This window comes from Oncorhynchus nerka, linkage group LG13 (assembly GCF_034236695.1).
Source record: "Oncorhynchus nerka isolate Pitt River linkage group LG13, Oner_Uvic_2.0, whole genome shotgun sequence".
Taxonomy (NCBI): domain Eukaryota; kingdom Metazoa; phylum Chordata; class Actinopteri; order Salmoniformes; family Salmonidae; genus Oncorhynchus; species Oncorhynchus nerka.
Window position 1 is genome coordinate 88098236 of NC_088408.1, and position 21364 is coordinate 88119599.

The window sequence follows — 21364 nt, forward strand, 5'->3', positions numbered from 1 at the left end:
ATGCGCAGACTCTCAAATGTAACTGTGTTCTTCTCAGTGCTTCATATAACCTTGGAAACAAGTAAATCAGACCCTAATGGGACCTATTGGTTATGTCGGAACAGCGCATATTATGTCCTACCAGATCATTTGGGGGTAGTGTGTACTATTGGGTTCGTTGTTCCTGCTTTGAGAGCAGTGCCAGATGACGTATAATTAATTTCCCGGGATATTGTCCCCCTGCAGCAGTGCTCACTGGCAGGGATTACTCATATTCAAATGGCCCTGTCACAATTTACTTGTGTAATGCTCCCTAATTATGGAGTGGCTAATGCTATGTCAAAAGCCCTTTTAAGGCCCTCAGTACTGAAATGGTAGCACTTCGAAAATTGGCCTTACAAAATCGTGAAGCTCTAGACTACCTATGAGGAAGTCAGGGAGGAATGTGTGCAGTCATTGGAGATGAGTGTTGCACCTTTGTTCCTGACTCGTCTATGAATGTCACCTACTTAGCAGATTACATAGCAGAGACTGCTTGAGGCACTGTGCTCTTCTTTTGTCTCACAGGTCTAAGCAACTATTATGTCCACTGTTAGTTTGATTTGGCTAAAATAAATGCCATCTGCTGATGAGAATGATGAAGATAATGAGGACTACAAGGAACTCACTGAAGGCCATGAAGAGCATGACCATGCCCCCCCTGCTTATGGTGATAGAATTGACATAAATGAAATTGTGTAATGAAGCATGTGTATAACTGTATGAAGTGAAGGTCTTAAGTTAAACCATTCTACTGCAATGGTTTTACAAGTGTAAGGGCTATGGAATAAGCATCAGTTACTAGTGAGATTGTACAACCCAGAATGAAGGGTTTGAACGGATACAGTGTCTGGTTTTATGTGTTGATTTCAACCTACTTTTAATAGAAGTATTTTGATAGAACGCCCTTTGATAGTTTTAGCCATAATCTAATGCTTACCTTAAAATGTAACAATAGTTATCACAGAGTGATAAAAGGAGTGTGATGTAAACGTTCTCTGTGTGTATCAGATCGTATGTTTAGTAAAATGCTGCTTTGTGATAACCTGTCTTGGTTGGGTTCATGTGACAATGTACAATGGACTGGGTTGGGTTCATGCGAGTGATGGATTGACTACACTAAGGAGTAAACCACACTATCACTGATAAGTAATTTGACAGTACAACCAGAACATTACTCTGGGAACTATAAATAGTGATACAATATCTCAGTTTCAAGTTAAGAAGCCTGGTTTGGTATCAGTTAGTCTCATGCAGGAATCAACCATGCTTATATGACTTGCTTGGGTAGCAGTATAAAGGGACTGAAAAGGGAACAGTCATTTTCAGAGTTTCATCAGGCTTACATTGAGTTAGTGAACCTCTCCGGCCATGATAACAAAGATTGATTAATTTACTTTGAGTTTGAATCCTTAGTGGTGAATTTCCACGACAGTAGCAATACAGGTGAAATCAGTTATTGACACAGACATGGTAGCGTATCAGGATGATTAAAATGCTTTGCACCAAGAGGTTATGAGATTAAATCCCAGGTGAGTAAATAGGAATTACTGTATAAAATAAATGAACATGCACAATGTATGTCAATGTGTGTCAAATATGTATGTTAAAAACATTGTATGTTAAAAGACATTGTATGTTAAAAAACTAGTTCCACAGACCTTTTTAGGAAAGTAATAATATTTTCTAGTTGAATGAACATATGAGACAATTTGAGCAAACACATTATTTGAAGTTTACAGAATTTGTGCCTACGTTTTCTCATGTTGGGCCAACTCAAAATGTTAAGTTCAGGTAATTGTCACGATCGTTTGTAGAGACGGACCAAGGCGCAGCGAATGTTGAGTTCCACATAATTTATTATAAAGTGAAACTTAGCAAAACAAACAATAAACAATAAACGACCAATGAACCGTGACTAAGGAGATGCTACGTGCACTAACTCAAAACAATATCCCATAAACACAGGTGGGAAAAACAGCTACTTAAATATGATCCCCAATTAGAGACAACGATTACCAGCTGCCTCTAATTGGGAATCATACACAATCACCAACATAGAAAAACAAACCTAGAACCCCACATAGAAATAATAAACTAGACTAACCCCCCAGTCACGCCCTGACCTACTCTACCATAGAAAATAAGGACTCTCTATGGTCAGGACGTGACAGTAACACTTTTGACGAAAGGTTGAGTAAACAAAAAAAGTCGGTGTAACCAGTTACTTAATAACATTGAGTTGAAACAGCTAGATATTTTGTTTACAGTGTAGTCAAAATGTTTTCCTTGGGGTAAGTTGAGACAATGGATGAGCTAATGTCAAGTTGAGCAAATGTAAGTGTTTTCTTCACAGGCGTAATGCAAGGCATTATCACCAGTATATCAGGCATCAACGGGCCTGGTCTGTTAAAAGTGTCAAATATGCTTAAAATGATGAAAAGACTAAAAGTGGTTGTGATTCTGTTGAATTGTGTTTGGGAAATAAAGATAGACATTGTTTTAAAAGGGTAATGGTAATATTTCATTCTTTACAGAAATGTGTAGGAGGCTTAACTTACTCCATACGTAAGTTGTGTCAAGATACTATTTTTGGGGGGACAAGCTATGTTTTCAAAACTGCAATGTTTACATGAATTCTGATTATTTCCAGGTATACATAACATCCCAAAATATATGTAGATATTTCTGTTAAAAATAATACTATATTTCTCTTGACGCAGTGATGCTGAATGTAAAAACACATCTCAACAGTGAGAGTTATGCATCTTAAGTTAGGATATGGACATAAATGAGAGTCAGGGTCTGAGAGAGATAGAGAGCTGATTAGAGTAAAGAATAGATACAGCAACATGTTTTGCTCATTTCTAGTGTAGCTACCAAAGGAAGATGTGTGACATATTCCATTATTTATCTATCTATCTAATATACATGGACGATGCAAAGTCATCATCTCAGAAGTAACATCAAAATAGAAGTGATACAATTAACAGTTATTGTTTTTAAAGGAAAACCAGGAGGTGAGAGAGAGGAGAGGTGTATAGAGAGAGTTCCAGGTCTTACTCGTCTCTGGTGTAGCAGGGGTAGGGGAACATCTGAACATAGTTCCCAGGCTCCACCACGTCATGACCCACAAACGTGTTAATGATGGCTCTCTCTATCATATCTGAGGACACACAGGCAGGCAGACAGGAAGACACGCACACACACACACGCACACGCACACGCACACACACACACACACACACACACACACACACACACACACACACACACACATCAAGACGCAGCAGAGATGACAGGGCCCCTCTACACCTCACTGAATAAGCCATCCCATCAAGTTGTATCCTAACCACACTACCCAATGCAATGTGGTTATCAGTGTGGTAATCAGTGTGGTTTACAATGCGGAGGTAAAAGTCTATCTGTTCTGGATTAAATCAATGGTATTGTCTCAGTGAGCCCAGGATGTCTCTATGTACAGTACACTCAACAGACCGCCATGTCAGTTCCAATGCATTATTTGTATTAACTTTATGTGTCAAATAAGCAGCTTGTCTTTTTCTCTCCTGCTTCGTAAATAAAAGATGAATCTCTGAGAAAAAGTGCTGTATCTGCAGCTTGGCCTTGGCACCCACACAGGTGTGCCCACTTCAGGATCACCAGTTTACCACAATATATATATTTATATATATATATATTTTTTCCCCCTTTCTTTTAGGGGGTTGATCAGCTCTAATATTGTGGATAGATTGTAGCTTCCATCAATGTAATTGTCTGTATCATTTCAATCCCCCATATATTTTTGAGTAAATATGTTTATATATATATATATATATATATATATATATATATATATATATATATATATATATACACACAGACCCACATATATATAAACGTGCATACATATACACATACCTATACATACGTATATACGTACATACATATATATACACATATATATTTTTTAAATATATTTTCCTTTATTATTTCCCGCAAACCCTACCACCCCTCCCCTAATTGGTGTAAACTAATAAACAATAATAGTTAGGCTTCTACTTCCAGCTTATACATACTATATACATTTTACGGACACAATCTATTTTACAATAGTTATATTTAGTTTGTTTTTAGTCCTGGACTTCCTCTATTTCTGATGTCCAACCAGATTGATTTATATTTGCCATATATTTGTAACTGTGCTATTTCACAAAAGTTCTGAACCTATATACATTTTACAGACCCCGTATGTTTTACATTGGTTATCTTGTTATTAGTCCCACCCTTCAGCTCCATTCAACCCCTCCCATCTATCTCTTAACACCATCCATTTTGGATTTTGTTAAGGGAATTTTTATCAATGATGACTAATTATGTATACATTTCAATCAGGATTGACGAATCAGAATACTATTATGTTACTGTATATGTACTAATCAGAATACTATTATGTTACTGTATATGTATGAATTGTCTTTTTAATCTTAGTACTGAATATAATGTGTGCAAATATAATCGAGAATTAGAACAATGACTGTCTGTTCCTTGGTAGAAATGAATGAACTATATCTCCAGACTGGCTAGAATGCTTATCTACACTGACTGAGCTTGGCTCTAGGCGAGGAGGGAAGGCTTGAGAGCTATAGAGCCTTTCTACCAGTGTCAAGAAGAGACGGAACATTTAGAAACCGCTGACGTGTAAAATGTGTAAGGAGCAGTACTCTCGTGAATAAAAGCTGCTGTTTGACTTTAAGACTGGGCTCTGTCCATTTCTATAAAATAAGGGTCAAACAAATCCTTATGAATTGACAGAGTGTTTGATTTTAATTTGGTGTTAAAACATAGATGAATTGAATTTCTACAACAGATTTCTATTTGCCATATATTTTTCAACTGTGCTAGGATGCTTCACAAAAGTTCTGAACCTTTATATTCTCATAGTTTCTACAGATTGTAAATTGAAGATAAACATTTTTGCTAGCTCCAGGTAAATGTTGCAATTCTTCAGCCATTCCTGGACCTGTGACCAAAAACGAGCTACATATAGACAGTACCAAAATAAATTATCTAATGACTCTACCTCCTCGCAGCAAAATCTGCAGAGCTGTTAATGTTGTATCCCCCATATATATATAATATTATATTGGTTGCAAGAATTAGGTATAATCATTTATATTGAAACATTCTAAGTTTTGCGTGTCAATTCATAAACCATGTGCCATGGAATCGGTACATCGAAAATATCTTACCACTATTTTGCAATCTATATGGCACAGCTGTCAATTTTGTGGTCCTTAAATGAAACGCGTATATATTTTTTATTTATCACAATTTTCTTGAACCAATTTTGGTCTTTAATGCAACAAAACAATACTTTTGACACAACAATTGTGTCCTCAGTGAAGCCACTTTAAGCAGTTGATTTATGGTCTATAGTCTATATATATCCTGTTTACACTTTAGGCAGTTGATTTATGGTCTATAGTCTATGTATATCCTGTTAACACTTTAGGCAGTTGATTTATGGTCTATAGTCTATATATATCCTGTTTACACTTTAGGCAGTTGATTTATAGTCTATAGTCTATGTATATCCTGTTTACACTTTAGGCAGTTGATTTATAGTCTATAGTCTATGTATATCCTGTTAACACTTTCCCATTGTGCAGATAACGCTAAAACAACAAGTGCAGCCTTGAGTTTACCAAGCAACAACACAACAACGATACAACAACGACACAACGACACAACAATGACAGAAAAACAATGACACAATAACGACACAACAACAACACAACAACATTTGAAAATACCATCATTCAAATTCTGTAAAAAACAGAAGAGTTTTCCTCATATTAATTCATTTGATATAGCCAGGGTTCCAGTCTGTTTTTGTTTTGTCTAAATCCTTTGTAGCTGTGATGTTGATATTAATGGCTTGACAGTTTGTAGCTCTGATTCTGGAAGGAAAGGCGCCCAAATGAGGTGTTGGCTTTGGGGATGATAAGTGAGATATACCCGGTGGAACGTGTGCTACGGCTGGGTGTTGTTATCGTGGCCAGTGAACTGAGATAAGGCGGAGCTTTACCTAGCATGGACTTGGCAACAAATATGTAGCGAGGGACAGCCGACTAGAGCATTCAGGTCGCAGTGGTGGGTGGTATATGGGGCTTTAGTAACAAAACGGATGGCACTGTGATAGACTGCATCCAGTTTGCTGAGTAGAGTGTTGGAAGCTATTTTGTAGATGACATCGCCGAAGTCGAGGATCGGAAGGATAGTCAGTTTTACAAGGGTAAGTTTGGCGGCGTGAGTGAAGGAGGCTTTGTTGCGAAATAGAAAGCCGATTCTAGATTTGATTTTGGATTGGAGATGTTTAATATGAGTCTGGAAGGAGAGTTTACAGTCTAGCCAGACACCTAGGTATTTATAGTTGTCCACATATTCTAGGTCGGAACCATCCAGGGTGGTGATGCTAGTCGGGCGTGCAGGTGCAGGCAGCGAACGGTTGAAAAGCATGCATTTGGTTTTACTAGCGTTTAAGAGCAGTTGGAGGACACGGAAGGAGTGTTGTATGGCATTGAAGCTCATTTGGAGGTTAGTTAGCACAGTGTCCAAGGAAGGGCCAGAAGTATACAGAATGGAATCGTCTGCGTAGAGGTGGATCAGGGAATCGCCCGTAGCAAGAGCGACATCATTAATATATACAGAGAAAAAAGTCGGCCAGAGAATTGAACCCTGTGGTACCCCCATAGAGACTGCCAGAGGTCCGGACAACATGCCCTCCGATTTGACACACTGAACTCTGTCTGGAAAGTAGTTGGTGAACCAGGCGAGGCAGTCATTAGAAAAACCAAGGCTATTGAGTATGCCGATAAGAATACGGTGATTGACAGAGTCGAAAGCCTTAGCCAGGTCGATGAAGGCGGCTGCACAGTACTGTCTTTTATCGATGGTGGTTATGATATCGTTTAGTATCTTGAGCGTTGCTGAGGTGCACCCGTGACCGGCTCGGAAGCCGGATTGCACAGCGGAGAAGGTACGGTGGGATTCGAAATGGTCAGTGATCTGTTTATTAACTTGGCTTTCGAAGACTTTAGATAGGCAGGGCAGGATGGATATAGGTCTGTAACAGTTTGGGTCTAGGGTGTCACCCCCTTTGAAGAGGGGCATGACCGCGGCAGCTTTCCAATCTTTAGGAATCTTGGACGATACGAAAGAGAGGTTGAACAGGCTGGTAATAGGGATTGCAACAATGGCGGCGGATAGTTTTAGAAAGAGAGGGTCCAGATTGTCTAGCCCAGCTGATTTGTAGGGGTCCAGGTTTTGCAGCTCTTTCAGAACATTTGCTATCTGGATTTGGGTGAAGGAGAAGCTGGAGAGGCTTGGGCGAGTAGCTGCGGCGGGGGAGGCAGAGTTGTTGGCCGGGGTTGGAGAAGTCAGGAGGAAGGCATGGCCAGCCGTTGAGAAATGCTTGTTGAAATGTCAAATTTGTCAGTGGTGACCGTGTTACCTAGCCTCAGTGCAGTGGGCAGCTGGGAGGAGGTGCTCTTGTTCTCCATGGACTTTACAGTGTCTCAAAACTTTTTGGAGTTAGAGCTACAGGATGCAAATGTCTACTTGAAAAAGCTAGCCTTTGCTTTCCTGACTGACTGCGTGTATTGTTTCCTGACTTCCCTGAACAGTTGCATATCGTGGGGACTATTTGATGCTATTGCAGTCCGCCACAGGATGTTTTTGTGCTGGTCAAGGGCAGTCAGGTCTGGAGTGAACCAAGGGCTATATCTTTTCTTAGTTCTGCATTTTTTGAACTGGGCATGCTTATCTAAGATGGTGAGGAAATTACTTTCAAAGAATGACCAGGCATCCTCGACTGACGGGATGAGGTCAATATCCTTCCAGGATACCCAGGCCAGGTCGATTAGAAAGGCCTGCTTGCAGAAGTGTTTTAGGGAGCGTTTGACAGAGGTGAGGAGTGGTCGTTTGACCGCGGACCCATTGCGGAGGCAGTGATCGCCAAGATCCTGATTGAAAACAGCGGAGGTGTATTTGGAAGGTCAAGTTGAGGGTGCCCATGTTTACGAATTTAGGGTTGTACCTGGTGGGTTCCATGAAGATTTGTGTAAGGTTAAGGGCATCTAGCTTAGATTGTAGGACTGCCGGGGTGTTAAGCATATGCCAGTTTAGGTCACCTAACAGAACGAAATCTGAAGCTAGATGGGGGGCGATCAATTCACAAATGGTGTCCAGGGCACAGCTGGGAGCGGAGGGGGCTCGATAGTAGGTGGCAAAAGTGAGAGACTTATTTCTGGAGAGGTACATTTTTTAAATTAAAAGTTCAAACTGTTTGGGTATAGACCTGGAAAGTATGACAGAACTTTGCAGGCTATCTCTGCAGTAGATTGCAACTCCTCCACCTTTGGCATTTCTATCTTGACGGAAAATGTTGTAGCTGGGTATGGACATCTCAGAATTGTTGGTGGCCTTCCTAAGCCAGGATTCAGACATGGCAAGGACATCAGGGTTGGCGGAGTGTGCTAAAGAAGTGAGTAAAACAAACTTAGGGAGAAGGCTTCTGATGTTGACGTGCATGAAACCAAGGTTTTTTCGATCACAGAAGTCAATAAATAAGGGTGCCTGGGGACACGCAGGGCTTGGGTTTACCTCCACATCACCCGAGGAACAGAGGAGGAGTAGGATGAGGGTACGGCTAAAGGCAAAATTGGTCACATAGAGCGTTGGGGACAAAGAATAAAAGGAGCAGATTTCTGGGCGTGGTAGAATAGATTCAGGGCATAATGTGCAGACAGGGGTATGGTGGGGTGCGGGTACAGCAGAGGTAAGCCCAGGCACTGAGTGATGATAAGAGAGGTTGTATCTCTGGATAAGCTGGTTATAATGGGTGAGGTCACCGCATGAGTACAGCACTTTGAGATATCAGCTGATGTACGAAGGGCTATATAAATACATTTGATTTGATTTGATTTGAGTGGGAGGTGGGACAAAGGAGGTATCAGAGGTATAATGAGTGGAACTAGGGGCTCCATTGTAAACTAAAACAATGATAACTAACCTAAAGAACAGTATACGAGGAATATTGACATATGAGAGAGAGATACAGCGAGGCTTAAAGTAACCATAGGTGTTGATTTGGAGAGCTAGCTAAGACAACAATGGGTGAGACAACAGCTAATCAGCTAAAACAACAACAGGTAAAATGGTGATGACTGGGCAGAGAGGGTTGGTTAACTACATACAGAGCCTGAGTTCGCGGCTGGGGCCGACAGATAAACAACAAAAAAACACACACAAAAATAAATAAACAAAACAAATAAATAAACAGAATGGAGTATCGTGATTAATGGACAGTCCAGCGGGTATCAGCTATGTAGCCAAGTGATCATAGGGTCCAGGGGGCAGCAATAGATGGAACAGGGAAGCCGCGGAGTATTCGCTACGCGGGCGACACTGCGTTTAAAGTTAGTAGCCCGAGGCTAGTGGAAGTGTCTGCTCCGACGTCCGACGGAGGCCGGTTGAAGGCACAGCGGATGGAGTATTTATCAGCATACCAGTTGTGGTGGTGCGGCGGGGCGCCGTGTCGACTAAGGATCCAAGCCACATGGCGAAAGAGGTATTGTAGTTGTAGTAGTTTAGTTTTCTATCCGGGAGATGCGCCTGAATCACGGCTAACTGGTGCTAGCTTCGGGGAAGTGGCGTTAGCCACTATAGCCACTCGGTAGCAGCGGTGATCCGGTGCCAAGGTCCAGAGCTTACGGCAAGGATCTGGTGGAGTAGTGTGTTCTAGCCATGTTTGGGTGGAGTCCAGGTGAACAACTGAGTAGGCCGGGAGATGGGCCTAAGGGAAAGCTTCGGTACTGGGTAACTCGGTGGGTGCTAGCTAGCTGTGAATATCAGGAGAATGGTCCAGGGATTACGGCAGCAATCTGGTGTTGTAGTGGAGAGACAGTCCGTTACTGGTAGGCTGGCGAGCATTATCCAAGCTAAAAAAAGGAATGGTACCTGTGGAGAAGCTAAAGGCCGCTAGCAGTGGCTAACAGTGACTAAATAGCTTGTAGCTAATTAGCTGATTAGCTTCTGATGGCTAGGTGGTTCTTGCTATAAGGTTTAAAAATGAAAAAATAATAGCGGTTCTGTATCACATTGGGTGAGGCAGGTTACCGGAAGGTATAATTGAACTAAAATGGAGAAGAGATTGAAAATAAAATTGAAATATATTTTTTAAAAGACGAAAAAATACAAAAGTACACGAGAGGACGAACAAAACACGTCTGCACTGCTACGCCATCTTGGATAGACACTGATGGATAGATAGTTGTCTGGAGTTGGCTAATATTGGTTAGAGTATTAATTGTCTAGTGTTGTCTAGAGTTGTCTGAAGTTGTCTAGAATTGTCTAGTGTTGTCTAGTGTTGGCTAAAGTTGGCAAAATTCATCTAAAGCAGAAACATCCTGGCAACATTTCAGTCTACATTTACCCTTCAGTAGTCAAGATGGAGGATTCTGGACACGTACCCTGGATCCACACAAAGCCATAGAGAAAGTAGAACTTTCCCCCTGTGTTGGGCCCCGGGCGCCAGTAGGCCCGGCGGATCTCGTTGGTTTTCTCTGTGAAGCTGGAGTTCTGTCTGATCTTATAGAGGACATGAGGAGGCAGGGAGCCATCTCTGTTGGTCTGGAATATCACACCTGGAAGAGAGGGAGGGGGACATTCTATTACAGTGATATAGCTACAGTATATATTTCACATTACGTCCTCATAATGTCACACCTAGAAGAGAGGGAGGGGGACATTCTATTACAGTAATATAGCTACAGTATATATTTCACATTACTTCCTCATAATGTCACACCTAGAAGAGAGGGAGGGGGACATTCTATTACAGTGATATAGCTACAGTATATATTTCTCATTACTTCCTCATAATATGACATTTATTTTCATACTGGAGGCTATATGCATGCCACAGCTGCTGCCCTTTCAGTAACACCCATCTGACCCCTGCGCCTGACCATTATCTATTATCTGTTTTCACTGTTAAGCCAGAGTGCCAAAGACACATTTCCCTTTTGTAAAATGTAATGGACAATTACGTTTTCATAACTTATGACGAAATAGAGTCGTCTCTCCTATTCAGTATTACTGTACAGTACTCACTGGCAAATACTGAGATGTTATCGTGGTAGGCTTGGTTCAGGGTATAGTTGACGATGCTGTCTTCATCAGGGAAACCCTTGAAGATATCCACACTGACCTGGAACAAGAGAAGTACATCTATTGATCTATTGTCCTTGCAGTCAAAGGAAAATGAATCTCTTGCCTTGTTCCCAACCCTTCTGAAATACACACACAGGTTGGAGAGGTTGGATCCCAGGTCTGCCACAGTGCCAACTGCCAAGAGCACAGGAACCGTCTATATCTCTAACACTGGTAACACTAGTCCTTGCCCTATGGACTCTGGTTAAAAGTCAGGGTGCCATTTGGGATGTCTCCTGGGACTGAGCATTGAATGGAGCTTTGCGTGCTGTGTGGTACTGATTCTCAATGCTCATATTACTGTACGCCCGCTGTCTGTGGGACTGGATCAATGTACTCAAGTTCTATCGCTCATCCTGTGTCAGTCTGAATCAGACCACCCATGTTTATGGTACCTCCTGCCTACATACAGGCTGTGCCTGAAATGCCATCCTATTTGCTTATATACTGTACGGTAGTGCACTACTTTAGGCCAGATCCCTCTTGGCTCTGACCAAAAGTAGTGCATTTTTTAGGAAATAGGGTGGCATTTGGGACACAACCAACGGCTCATCTCCTGAACACTGACCTTGGACATGAAGTGTGTCCAGCCGCAGGCTGCGTTGTCAATGGTGTCCAGCTGTTCCAGCAGGGTGGAGGTGTTGGACAGGGTGTAGTTGCCATCCAGCAGTCCACGCAACAGGTCACTGTCCGTCCCATTCAGCAGCTCCGGGTGACCACGCAAGTTAGAGGTCAACTAAGAAGAGGAGGACATCAGAAGTTGTGTTTGTGTTTATGTTTATGTTTATGTTACAGTATGTTTACGTATGGGCTTATCAGGCAAGATAAGGACTGTATAAATGTACTGTGTGGGGGACAATAAATATTTAGTATTATGTGTATGCGTTATCTTATTAAGTTATTACTGTGTGTTACCAGCTGCAGCCAGGCCAGCTGGTGGTGCAGCTTGCCCTCCTCTAGGTAGGTCCTGAGCTGGGCAGAGATGTTGAGCCACACCCTGGCGTAGTGAGTCACGTTCCCCACAAACGCAAATGTCTCATTTGCCTACACAGACAGCAAGCAATAGCACATGTCACCATCAACACAGAAGCTGTGCAAGTCCTAGCTCTGGTCCAAGGTGTTACGTGTGGCTTGCTGGAACCAGGTTTTCTCAGCTAACACCCTGGACCAGAGCTATCCCAGTCCCATCACTGTATCCCGTTACTCTATCCACATCCTTTCAACCGTTGTTACTTTTCTGTTGAGTCCTTTCTGTGGCCACTATCTCCACTCCCTGCCCCTCTCCCTCCCTCTCTAGTTTTAATCATTTCTCAGCCTCCATCCTCCAGTCCACTTGCTAAGATAAGAAATCAACTCTCTGCCAATAACAAGCCTGTGGTAACTAGTGGGATGTACAGAGAAACAGAATCAATGGCCAGTTGTGCATATGTTGTGGTATAGCGAGACCTCCGGGGACTGAGGAGGAGCATGATTAATCTAGCAGCTCATTGACTTCCTACACATCGTGCTCTAAACCAATATACAGAACATGCAGTTGAATGGTTAATGTGTTTAGGCTGGGAAACAAATGACCATGGGGTTCCTAATGAATTCACAACATGTTCTCAATATGCTGAGAGTCTAAAAGTGTCTGATAAATGACTTTGGGGTTCCCACTAAAGACCACGTTCCCTTTTCTTCTTAATATGAGTCTCAATCCCAGGAGGTTGGTGGAACCTAAATTAGGGAGGACGGGCTTGTGGTAATGGCTGGAGTGGAATTAGTGGATTGGTATCAAATACACCAAACACCTGATTTCCATCTGGCTACATATGCATTTCATAGTCATTTTCATATATTCTTTATGAAATTAAAATAGACAATATATAGCTGTATATCCTGATAATGTTTAACCCAGCAATGCAAAAATGACATCGGAACAACTCTATCGCAGAGGACACAGCATAGAAGGCACCAGTCACTGTATACATACAGTATCAGTCAAACGTTTGGACACACCTACTAATTTTTACTAATTTTATTTTTTACTATTTTCTATATTGTGGAATAATAGTGAAGACATCAAAACTATGAAAAAACACACATGGAAACAAAAAAAAGTATTAAAAGTAGCCACCCTTTGCATTGATGACAGCTTTGCACACTCTTGGCATTCTCTCAACCAGCTTCATAAGTCACCTGGAATGCATTTAAATTAACAGCTGTGCCTTCTTAAAAGTTAATTTGTGGAATTGTTTTCCTTCTTAATGCGTTTGAGCCAATCGGTTGTGTTGTGACAAGGTATACAGAAGATAGCCCTATTTGGTAAAATACCAAGTCCATATTATAGCAAGAACAGCTCAAATAAGCTAAGCGAAACGACAGTCCATCATTACTTTAAGACATGAAGGTCAGTCAATGCGGAACATTTCAAGAACTTCAAGAAGTTTCTTCAAGTGCAGTCGCAAAAAACATCAAGCGCTATGATGAAACTGGCTCTCATGAGGACCGCCACAGGAAAGGAAGACCCAGAGTTACCTCTGCTGCAGAGGAAAAGTTCATTAGAGTTATTTCGCCTCAGAAATTGCTGCCCAAATAAATGCTTCACAGAGATCAAGTAACAGACACATCTCAACATCAACTGTTCAGAGGAGACTGCGTGAATCAGGCCTTCATGGTCGAATTGCTGCAAAAACTCCACCACTAAAGGACACCAATAAGAAAAAGAGACTTGCTTGGGCCAAGAAACACAAGCAATGGATATTAGACCAGTGGAAATCTGTCCTTTGGACTCCAAATTTGAGATTTTTGGTTCTAACCACTGTGTCTTTGTGAGACGGAGGGTAGGTGAATTGATGATCTCTGCATGTGTGGTTCCCACCGTGAAGCATGGAGGAGGAAGTGTGATGGTGTGGGGGTGCTTTGCTGTCGTTCTGCCCCTGAACAGGCAGTTAACCCACTGTTCCTAGGCCGTCATTGAAAATAAGAATTTGTTCTTAACTGACTTGCCTAGTAAAATAAAGGTAAAATAAAAAATTATTTAAAAAATGTTTTATTTAGAATTCAAGGCACACATAACCAGCATGGCTACTACAACATTCTGCAGCAATCTGGTTTGCGCTTAGTGGGACTGTCATTTGTTTTTCAACAGGACATTGACCCCACACACTTCCAGGCTGTGTAAGGGCTATTTGACCAAGAAGGAGAGTTATGGAGTGCTGCATCAGATAGCCTGGCATCCACAATCACCTGACCTCAACCCAATTGAGATGGTTTGGGATGAGTTGGACAGCTGAGTGAAGGAAAGTGCTCAGTATATGTGGGAACTCCTTCAAGACTGATGGAAAGCATTCCAGGTGAAGCTGGTTGAGAGAATGACAAGAGTGTGCAAAGCTGTCATCAAGGCACAGGGTGACTACTTTGAAAAAATCTCAAATATCACATATATTCTGATTTGTTTAACACTTTTTTGGTTATTACATGATTCCATGTGTGTTATTTCATAGTTCTGATGTCTTCACTATTATTCTACAATGTAGGAAATAGTAAAAATAAAGTAAAACCCTTGAATGAGTAGTTGTGTCCAAACTTTTGACTGGACTGTGCATATGCATTATAATGATACAGATGACAGAGTCTGAAAGAACATGATCATGTACTTGCCTTCTGAATGACTTTGTCCACCTGTGAGCCAACGGGAGAGTAGAGGATCTTGGGATTTGTAGTCATCAGATGCACGAGTAAACCCAGATTGCGCTGCTCTTTACTGGTGAAACCCAGAGAGCTCATATTCCCCTGCTTCAACGCTTCAGGCTCAATGATCCTGGAGATAGACAGAAGACAGAAATCAACAACTTTAGCCTTTACAACATGGGTATAGAGCACAGGGTTTCCCTACCCTGGTGCCAGCCCAGCTCTAACACACCTCATCAATTCCAAACATTACGTTCTTGTTTAGTTGAACTGGGGTGTTCTTATACGGCTGGAACAAAAGCCTGCATACCCTGTAGATCTCTAGCCTGGTCCCGGATCTGTTTGTGCTCCAGCCATTCCATTGCTGTCATGACAGTAAGTGACAGGGGATTGGCATGATAGAACAAACAGACTGGCACTCAGGTTGATCTCAACTGGCACTCAGGTTGATCTCAAGTCAAAGAACAACAGCACAGGAATGATCCCATTACGAAGACACACACCTATCGTTCCCACACAGAATAGGCTGCAGCCCTGCCCACAGCTGTACAAAAGCAGAAAACTGTGAATGAGGATTCTCTTTCCCTTTCTCTTTCTCTCGTCCTCCACCCTCCTCCTCTCCTCCCTCCTCCCCAGGGGTCTCAGTGGTGTTGGGCCCCCAGGTAGTGGCGTTGCGGGCCCAGGAGGTGGTGGTGTTGGCGGGGGCCCCAGGGGCCGTATGACCCCCAGCACAGGCCCCCTTAGGGAGCAGGCGAGCCAGGCCTGACAGCAGGTCCACGTCCCTGAAGAGCCTCTCCACGTCAGCCAGGTCTTTCAGCAGAGCACCCAGGTGGGACTGGGACAGAGGAGCCGAGAAGTTGACCTTCTCCAGACGCAGCTGGTGGGGAGAGCAAGAAAGGGAGTGAGAGAGAGAGAGAGAGAGAGAGAGAGAGAGAGAGAGAGAGAGAGAGGGAGTGTGAAAGAAGAGAAGAATCAAAGGAAGAGAGGAGAATGAGTGCTGTAGAGTACATAGATATACTGAGTCATGGACTGTCTGCCATTCCACACTCCACAGTGTTTACAGTATTTATTTGTTTTTGATGAGTGAAAAGCACTTCGCCATCAGGGTCGGATTACTGAACGGGCATGCAGAGCAGGTGCCACGGGGCCCCCGATCTTCTCCCAGCCTCATGGCAAAATGTGTAGAATAGCGTTATAATACTGCACATTTTTCTCTCTGCACCATGGCAAAATGTGCCGGAGGTCCCCGGAGGTCCCCAGAAGGGCATGGAAGTCGGTGCCAAATGCGGTAGTCCGGCCCTGCTCACCATGGTGATTCCCAGTTCAAAGCAGCCTTTGAGTGTGCACCCTATTCTCTATTCAGTGCACTTCTTTTGACCAGGAACCATAGGGCTCAGTTCAAAAGTAGGGCACTGAATAGGGAATAGGGTGAAATTTGGGACGAAGCCATTGTCTCTCAGTACTGTCAGTCCTTGTCAATGAGGCTCTGTGTGTCTATCTGGTCTCTCAGTACTGTACCTTGTCAACGAGGCTCTGTGTGTCTATCTGGTCTCTCAGTACTGTACCTTGTCAACGAGGCTCTGTGTGTCTATCTGGTCTCTCAGTACTGTACCTTGTCAACGAGGCTCTGTGTGTCTATCTGGTCTCTCAGTACTGTACCTTGTCAATGAGGCTCTATCTGGTCTCTCAGTACTGTACCTTGTCAACGAGGCTCTGCGTGTCTATCTGGTCTCTCAGTACTGTACCTTGTCAACGAGGCTCTGTGTGTCTATCTGGTCTCTCAGTACTGTACCTTGTCAACGAGGCTCTGTGTGTCTATCTGGTGTCTCAGTACTGTACCTTGTCAATGAGGCTCTGTGTGTCTATCTGGTCTCTCAGTACTGTACCTTGTCAATGAGGCTCTGTGTGTCTATCTGGTCTCTCAGTACTGTACCTTGTCAACGAGGCTCTGTGTGTCTATCTGGTCTCTCAGTACTGTACCTTGTCAACGAGGCTCTGTGTGTCTATCTGGTCTCTCAGTACTGTACCTTGTCAACGAGGCTCTGTGTGTCTATCTGGTCTCTCAGTACTGTACCTTGTCAACGAGGCTCTGCGTGTCTATCTGGTCTCTCAGTACTGTACCTTGTCAATGAGGCTCTGTGTGTCTATCTGGTCTCTCAGTACTGTACCTTGTCAACGAGGCTCTGCGTGTCTATCTGGTCTCTCAGTACTGTACCTTGTCAACGAGGCTCTGCGTGTCTATCTGGTCTCTCAGTACTGTACCTTGTCAACGAGGCTCTGCGTGTCTATCTGGTCTCTCAGTACTGTACCTTGTCAACGAGGCTCTGTGTGTCTATCTGGTCTCTCAGTACTGTACCTTGTCAACGAGGCTCTGTGTGTCTATCTGGTCTCTCAGCTCCTGGCTCATCTCTCCAAAGCGCTCAGTCCTCTGTCCCTCCCCGCCACCACACACTGTGCTGCGATAGGCCTGGAGCAGGGACTGCTGCTTCTCAGGAACCAATAGGATCTTGCTCAGCTCACCAGTCCCATCCTCCCCACAAGTAAGCATTTCCAACATGGCACCAGTCAGGAGAACACCCTTCGAGGGGGATTTTTAATATTTTTACAATCAACAGCATATACATTTCATCATCATCATCATCATCATCATCATTGTGATCACCATCATCCTCATCAACCTCATCATCATCATCATCATCATCATCATCATCATCATCACCATCATCCTCATCAACCTCATCATCATCATCATCATCCTCCTCATCAACCTCATCATCATCATCATACATTATATAGTATAAATTATTTCAATGGTATTCCTGTACAATAAAGGTCAGTGATTCAATATAAAAAAAGACAGGAGGAAGGAGGAAAGAAAAGGAGGATGATTCATATATAGGATATATAAGGTAGTGTACCTCCATCTCCTTCAGTCCCTGGGGATCGTATCTCTGGCCTGCCTCTCCTTCTGCTAGGCCTAATGCCTGAGACATCAGTTTGAGTAGGCCCTGCCGATGGGCTGCTTTGGTTGGGTCTCGTAAAGCTTTGTGGATCAGTCCTCCGTCCAGACTATGCATGGCTCCCAGAAGCTTCTCCTGAAGGGAGGATAGTACAGGGATTACTGCAGAACTAATACACCCACTCAGATCAATTACATTCAATGTAATATTTCCAATTAGCATCCTACTTCCAGTTGAAGGCTCTTCTCTGCAGGGGTTTGTGCGGTCTCTTTTGCCCCACCTGAAGCATGACTACTCCCCCCTCCAGCTCTGGGGTACAGGCCAAATATCATGTTGAAGACCTACAGTTCAGCAGGGGGAGAGAGGACACATACATTCAGAGAACAGGATGCACACACACACACACACACAGGTCTTTGCCAAATCTGAAATTTTGACGATCGGTGTTCTAGTTTAGATGTCAAAGATGTGTTATCTAAATTGAAAAATAACCAAGAGGAAAGATTCAGGTTTGGCAGTCTACACTGACATCGTTTGTTACTTAATTGTTCATCAGTCATGTGACAACATTGGAATTTAAATGCTCAACAAAAAAAACATCATTACTCTATAATAAAACACTCCCCAGGGTTTGATGGGGGCTGGGGAGGTACGTGTGTGTGTGTGTGTGTGTGTGTGTGTGTGTGTGTGTGTGTGTGTGTGTGTGTGTGTGTGTGTGTGTGTGTGTGTGTGTGTGTGTGTGTGTGTGTGTGTGTGTGTGTGTGTGTGTATGTATGTGTGTGTGTGTGTGTGTGTGTGTGAATCTGTGTGTATCTGCTTGTGTGCCTGCATGCGTGTGACAGGAGCACAGACCTCTTTGAGGTTGACAGGAGTGGAGAGCAGAAGGCTGGCCGTGTTATTGGGGAGAGACAGATTCCTGACCAGAAACTGACGGAACACAGACTGGTTCTTCAACATACTGGCCACGGTGAACCCTGCAGGGGTAGAATCATTCAGCACAAGCACAGAGAATATACTGAACTGCTTCTCCAGTAGAGATGACACAGCACTCTATCAAAAACAGTGTATAACTCATTCAATAACTTGCAGCTACTGGGTATAAAAATAATCTCATTAAATAAAGATAACATACCCACAACACACTGATGAATGTTCCCGTTGTTTAAATGTGCAATGTTTCACGCAGAAGTTCGCTAGCTAGCTAGGTCACGTTGTAGGCTAACTCAACTGAGTATGTGTACCTATATTATTGTACCTATATTATTAACACATGTTGTATACAAAATTAAAGTTAAACGTCACAAATTGTATAAACCTTTTCCAACTGGAGCTGGTCAACCCTGCTAGAGGTCTGTTGGGTGTGCAGGGTTCTGTTTCAGCCCAGTAATAACACACCTGATAATCAAGTGTGCTATTTCTGGGCTGGAATAGAAGTCTGCTCAATGAGTAGATCAGGGATCAGTGGAGCAAGGTTGACCAATGCTGGTATGATGAGCCTGTCCTGCACACCACCATTCCCTTAGACAAACTGGCCTTGTCCCATTCCTTAATAAAAATGTTGGGGTTACTATCATTTGTTTTAGATGATTTTTCAAACAAGCATTGCCGTCTGTGTCGGCCAACACCTACGTATACCATTAGTCTCCGTTCCTCCTCACGTCACCAGCCTCCACTGACGTTGAACCATCATATGTTGTATTGAAAAACATCCACCTTCACATCTATTAAGGTTCAAAATGTTATGACTCCGCTAAACTGGGTCTGACACAAACTGACACACATACCTTGGCTGGTGTTGAAGCCGTTGTCCAGCGGGGAGGGCCCTGTGGGCGTGCTGAGTCTCTCCAGGTGTTGTTGCAGGGACTCCAGCTCCTGGCCCAGTCCTGGCCTGTCTGCTGTGAGCAGGTGGTTCTGTAACACCACATCACTGATCCGCTCCAACAACTGGGTCACACTGGGGCAGGGGGGAGAAGGGGGAGAGGGAGGGGCAGTAGGGGGGAGAGAGAGAGTCGAGCGAGTGGAAGGAAGGGACAAAGCGAGAGAGAGAGAGAGAGGTGTAGGGTATAGGTCAAAGACACAATGGCAGCCCTCTCCCATTAGGAGGGCCCACACATCAACAGAGAGAGATTCAATTATTAAATGCATATAATTACAGATTACTGTAAGTATTGTAGACATTAACACCATTAGTCCATCAGTGGTATGTGACATTAAACTAAATAAAGGGTGTCTGTAGTACAGAGGAGAGAGAGAGAGAGAGAGAGAGAGAGAGACAGAGAGACAGAGAGAGATTGAATTGAGAGACAGCCAGACAGACAGACAGACAGACAGACAGACAGACAGACAGACAGACAGACAGACAGACAGACAGACAGACAGACAGACAGACAGACAGACAGACAGACAGAGTGTGTGAGAGAGAGGGGGAGAGGGAGGACAGCTAGGACTGACTGACTATGTGACTCACGTGGAGTTCTTGTACTGCAGGAAGCCAAACTCGTCCCTCTGGCCGTCGGGACACAGAGACTGCATGATGGGGATGATGCCTGCTGAGGTGAGGGGTGCTGCGCTGTAGAAGGCTGGACAGACAGGACGGACACCAGGGAGGGACAGGAAAAGGGACAGAGGGTAGGTAGGGAGATCAGAGATAGAGAGGGGTAGAGAGAGATAGAGAGGGAGGGGAGAGAAAGCGAGGTATAGATATATGGGTCAAAGGGATAGTATTCACAGGAAAATCGCGGAAGAGAGGAGAGGGAAGAGAGGAGAGAGAAGAGAGGAGAGGGAAGAGAGGAGAGGGAAGAGAGGAGAGGGAAGAGAGGAGAGGGAAGAGAGGAGAGGGAAGAGAGGAGAGAGAAGAGAGGAGAGGGAAGAGAGGAGAGGGAAGAGAGGAGAGGGAAGAGAGGAGAGAGAAGAGAGGAGAGAGAAGAGAGGAGAGAGATAGAGAGGGAGGGGAGAGAAAGCGAGGTATAGATATATGGGTCAAAGGGATAGTATTCACAGGAAAATCGCGGAAGAGAGGAGAGGGAAGAGAGGAGAGAGAGAGAGGAGAGGGAAGAGAGGAGAGGGAAGAGAGGAGAGGGAAGAGAGGAGAGAGAAGAGAGGAGAGAGGGGGAAGAGAGGAGAGGGAAGAGAGGAGAGGGAAGAGAGGAGAGAGAGAGAAGAGGAGAGAGAAGAGAGGAGAGGGAAGAGAGGAGAGGAAGAGAGGAGAGAGAAGAGAGGAGAGGGAAGAGAGGAGAGAGAAGAGAGGAGAGGGAAGAGAGGAGAGGGAAGAGAGGAGAGAGAAGAGAGGAGAGGGAAGAGAGGAGAGGGAAGAGAGGAGAGGGAAGAGAGGAGAGGGAAAGAGGAGAGAGAGAAGAGAGGAGAGGGAAGAGAGGAGAGGGAAGGGAAGAGAGGAGAGGGAAGAGAGGAGAGAGAAGAGAGGAGAGGGAGAGAGAGGA

The 21364-nt window shown here is 43.8% G+C and overlaps 1 protein-coding gene across 2 annotated transcripts in view; it reads right to left on the bottom strand.

Moving 5' to 3' along the window:
• LOC115140705 (ATP-binding cassette sub-family A member 2-like) overlaps nucleotides 1-21364 on the bottom strand; it is a 157166-nt gene that overhangs the window by 59101 nt on the left and 76701 nt on the right. For both annotated transcript variants that reach the window (XM_065026805.1, XM_065026804.1), the window contains exons 3-15: nucleotides 20395-20506; nucleotides 19712-19881; nucleotides 18780-18901; nucleotides 18155-18268; nucleotides 17886-18062; nucleotides 17324-17545; nucleotides 15471-15844; nucleotides 14938-15097; nucleotides 12211-12339; nucleotides 11864-12031; nucleotides 11197-11293; nucleotides 10554-10727; nucleotides 3082-3184 (exon numbers count right to left, since the gene is read on the bottom strand). In XM_065026805.1, the coding sequence (XP_064882877.1) occupies nucleotides 3082-3184; nucleotides 10554-10727; nucleotides 11197-11293; nucleotides 11864-12031; nucleotides 12211-12339; nucleotides 14938-15097; nucleotides 15471-15844; nucleotides 17324-17545; nucleotides 17886-18062; nucleotides 18155-18268; nucleotides 18780-18901; nucleotides 19712-19881; nucleotides 20395-20506 (2122 nt within the window). The remainder of the gene's footprint in view (nucleotides 1-3081; nucleotides 3185-10553; nucleotides 10728-11196; nucleotides 11294-11863; nucleotides 12032-12210; nucleotides 12340-14937; nucleotides 15098-15470; nucleotides 15845-17323; nucleotides 17546-17885; nucleotides 18063-18154; nucleotides 18269-18779; nucleotides 18902-19711; nucleotides 19882-20394; nucleotides 20507-21364) is intronic.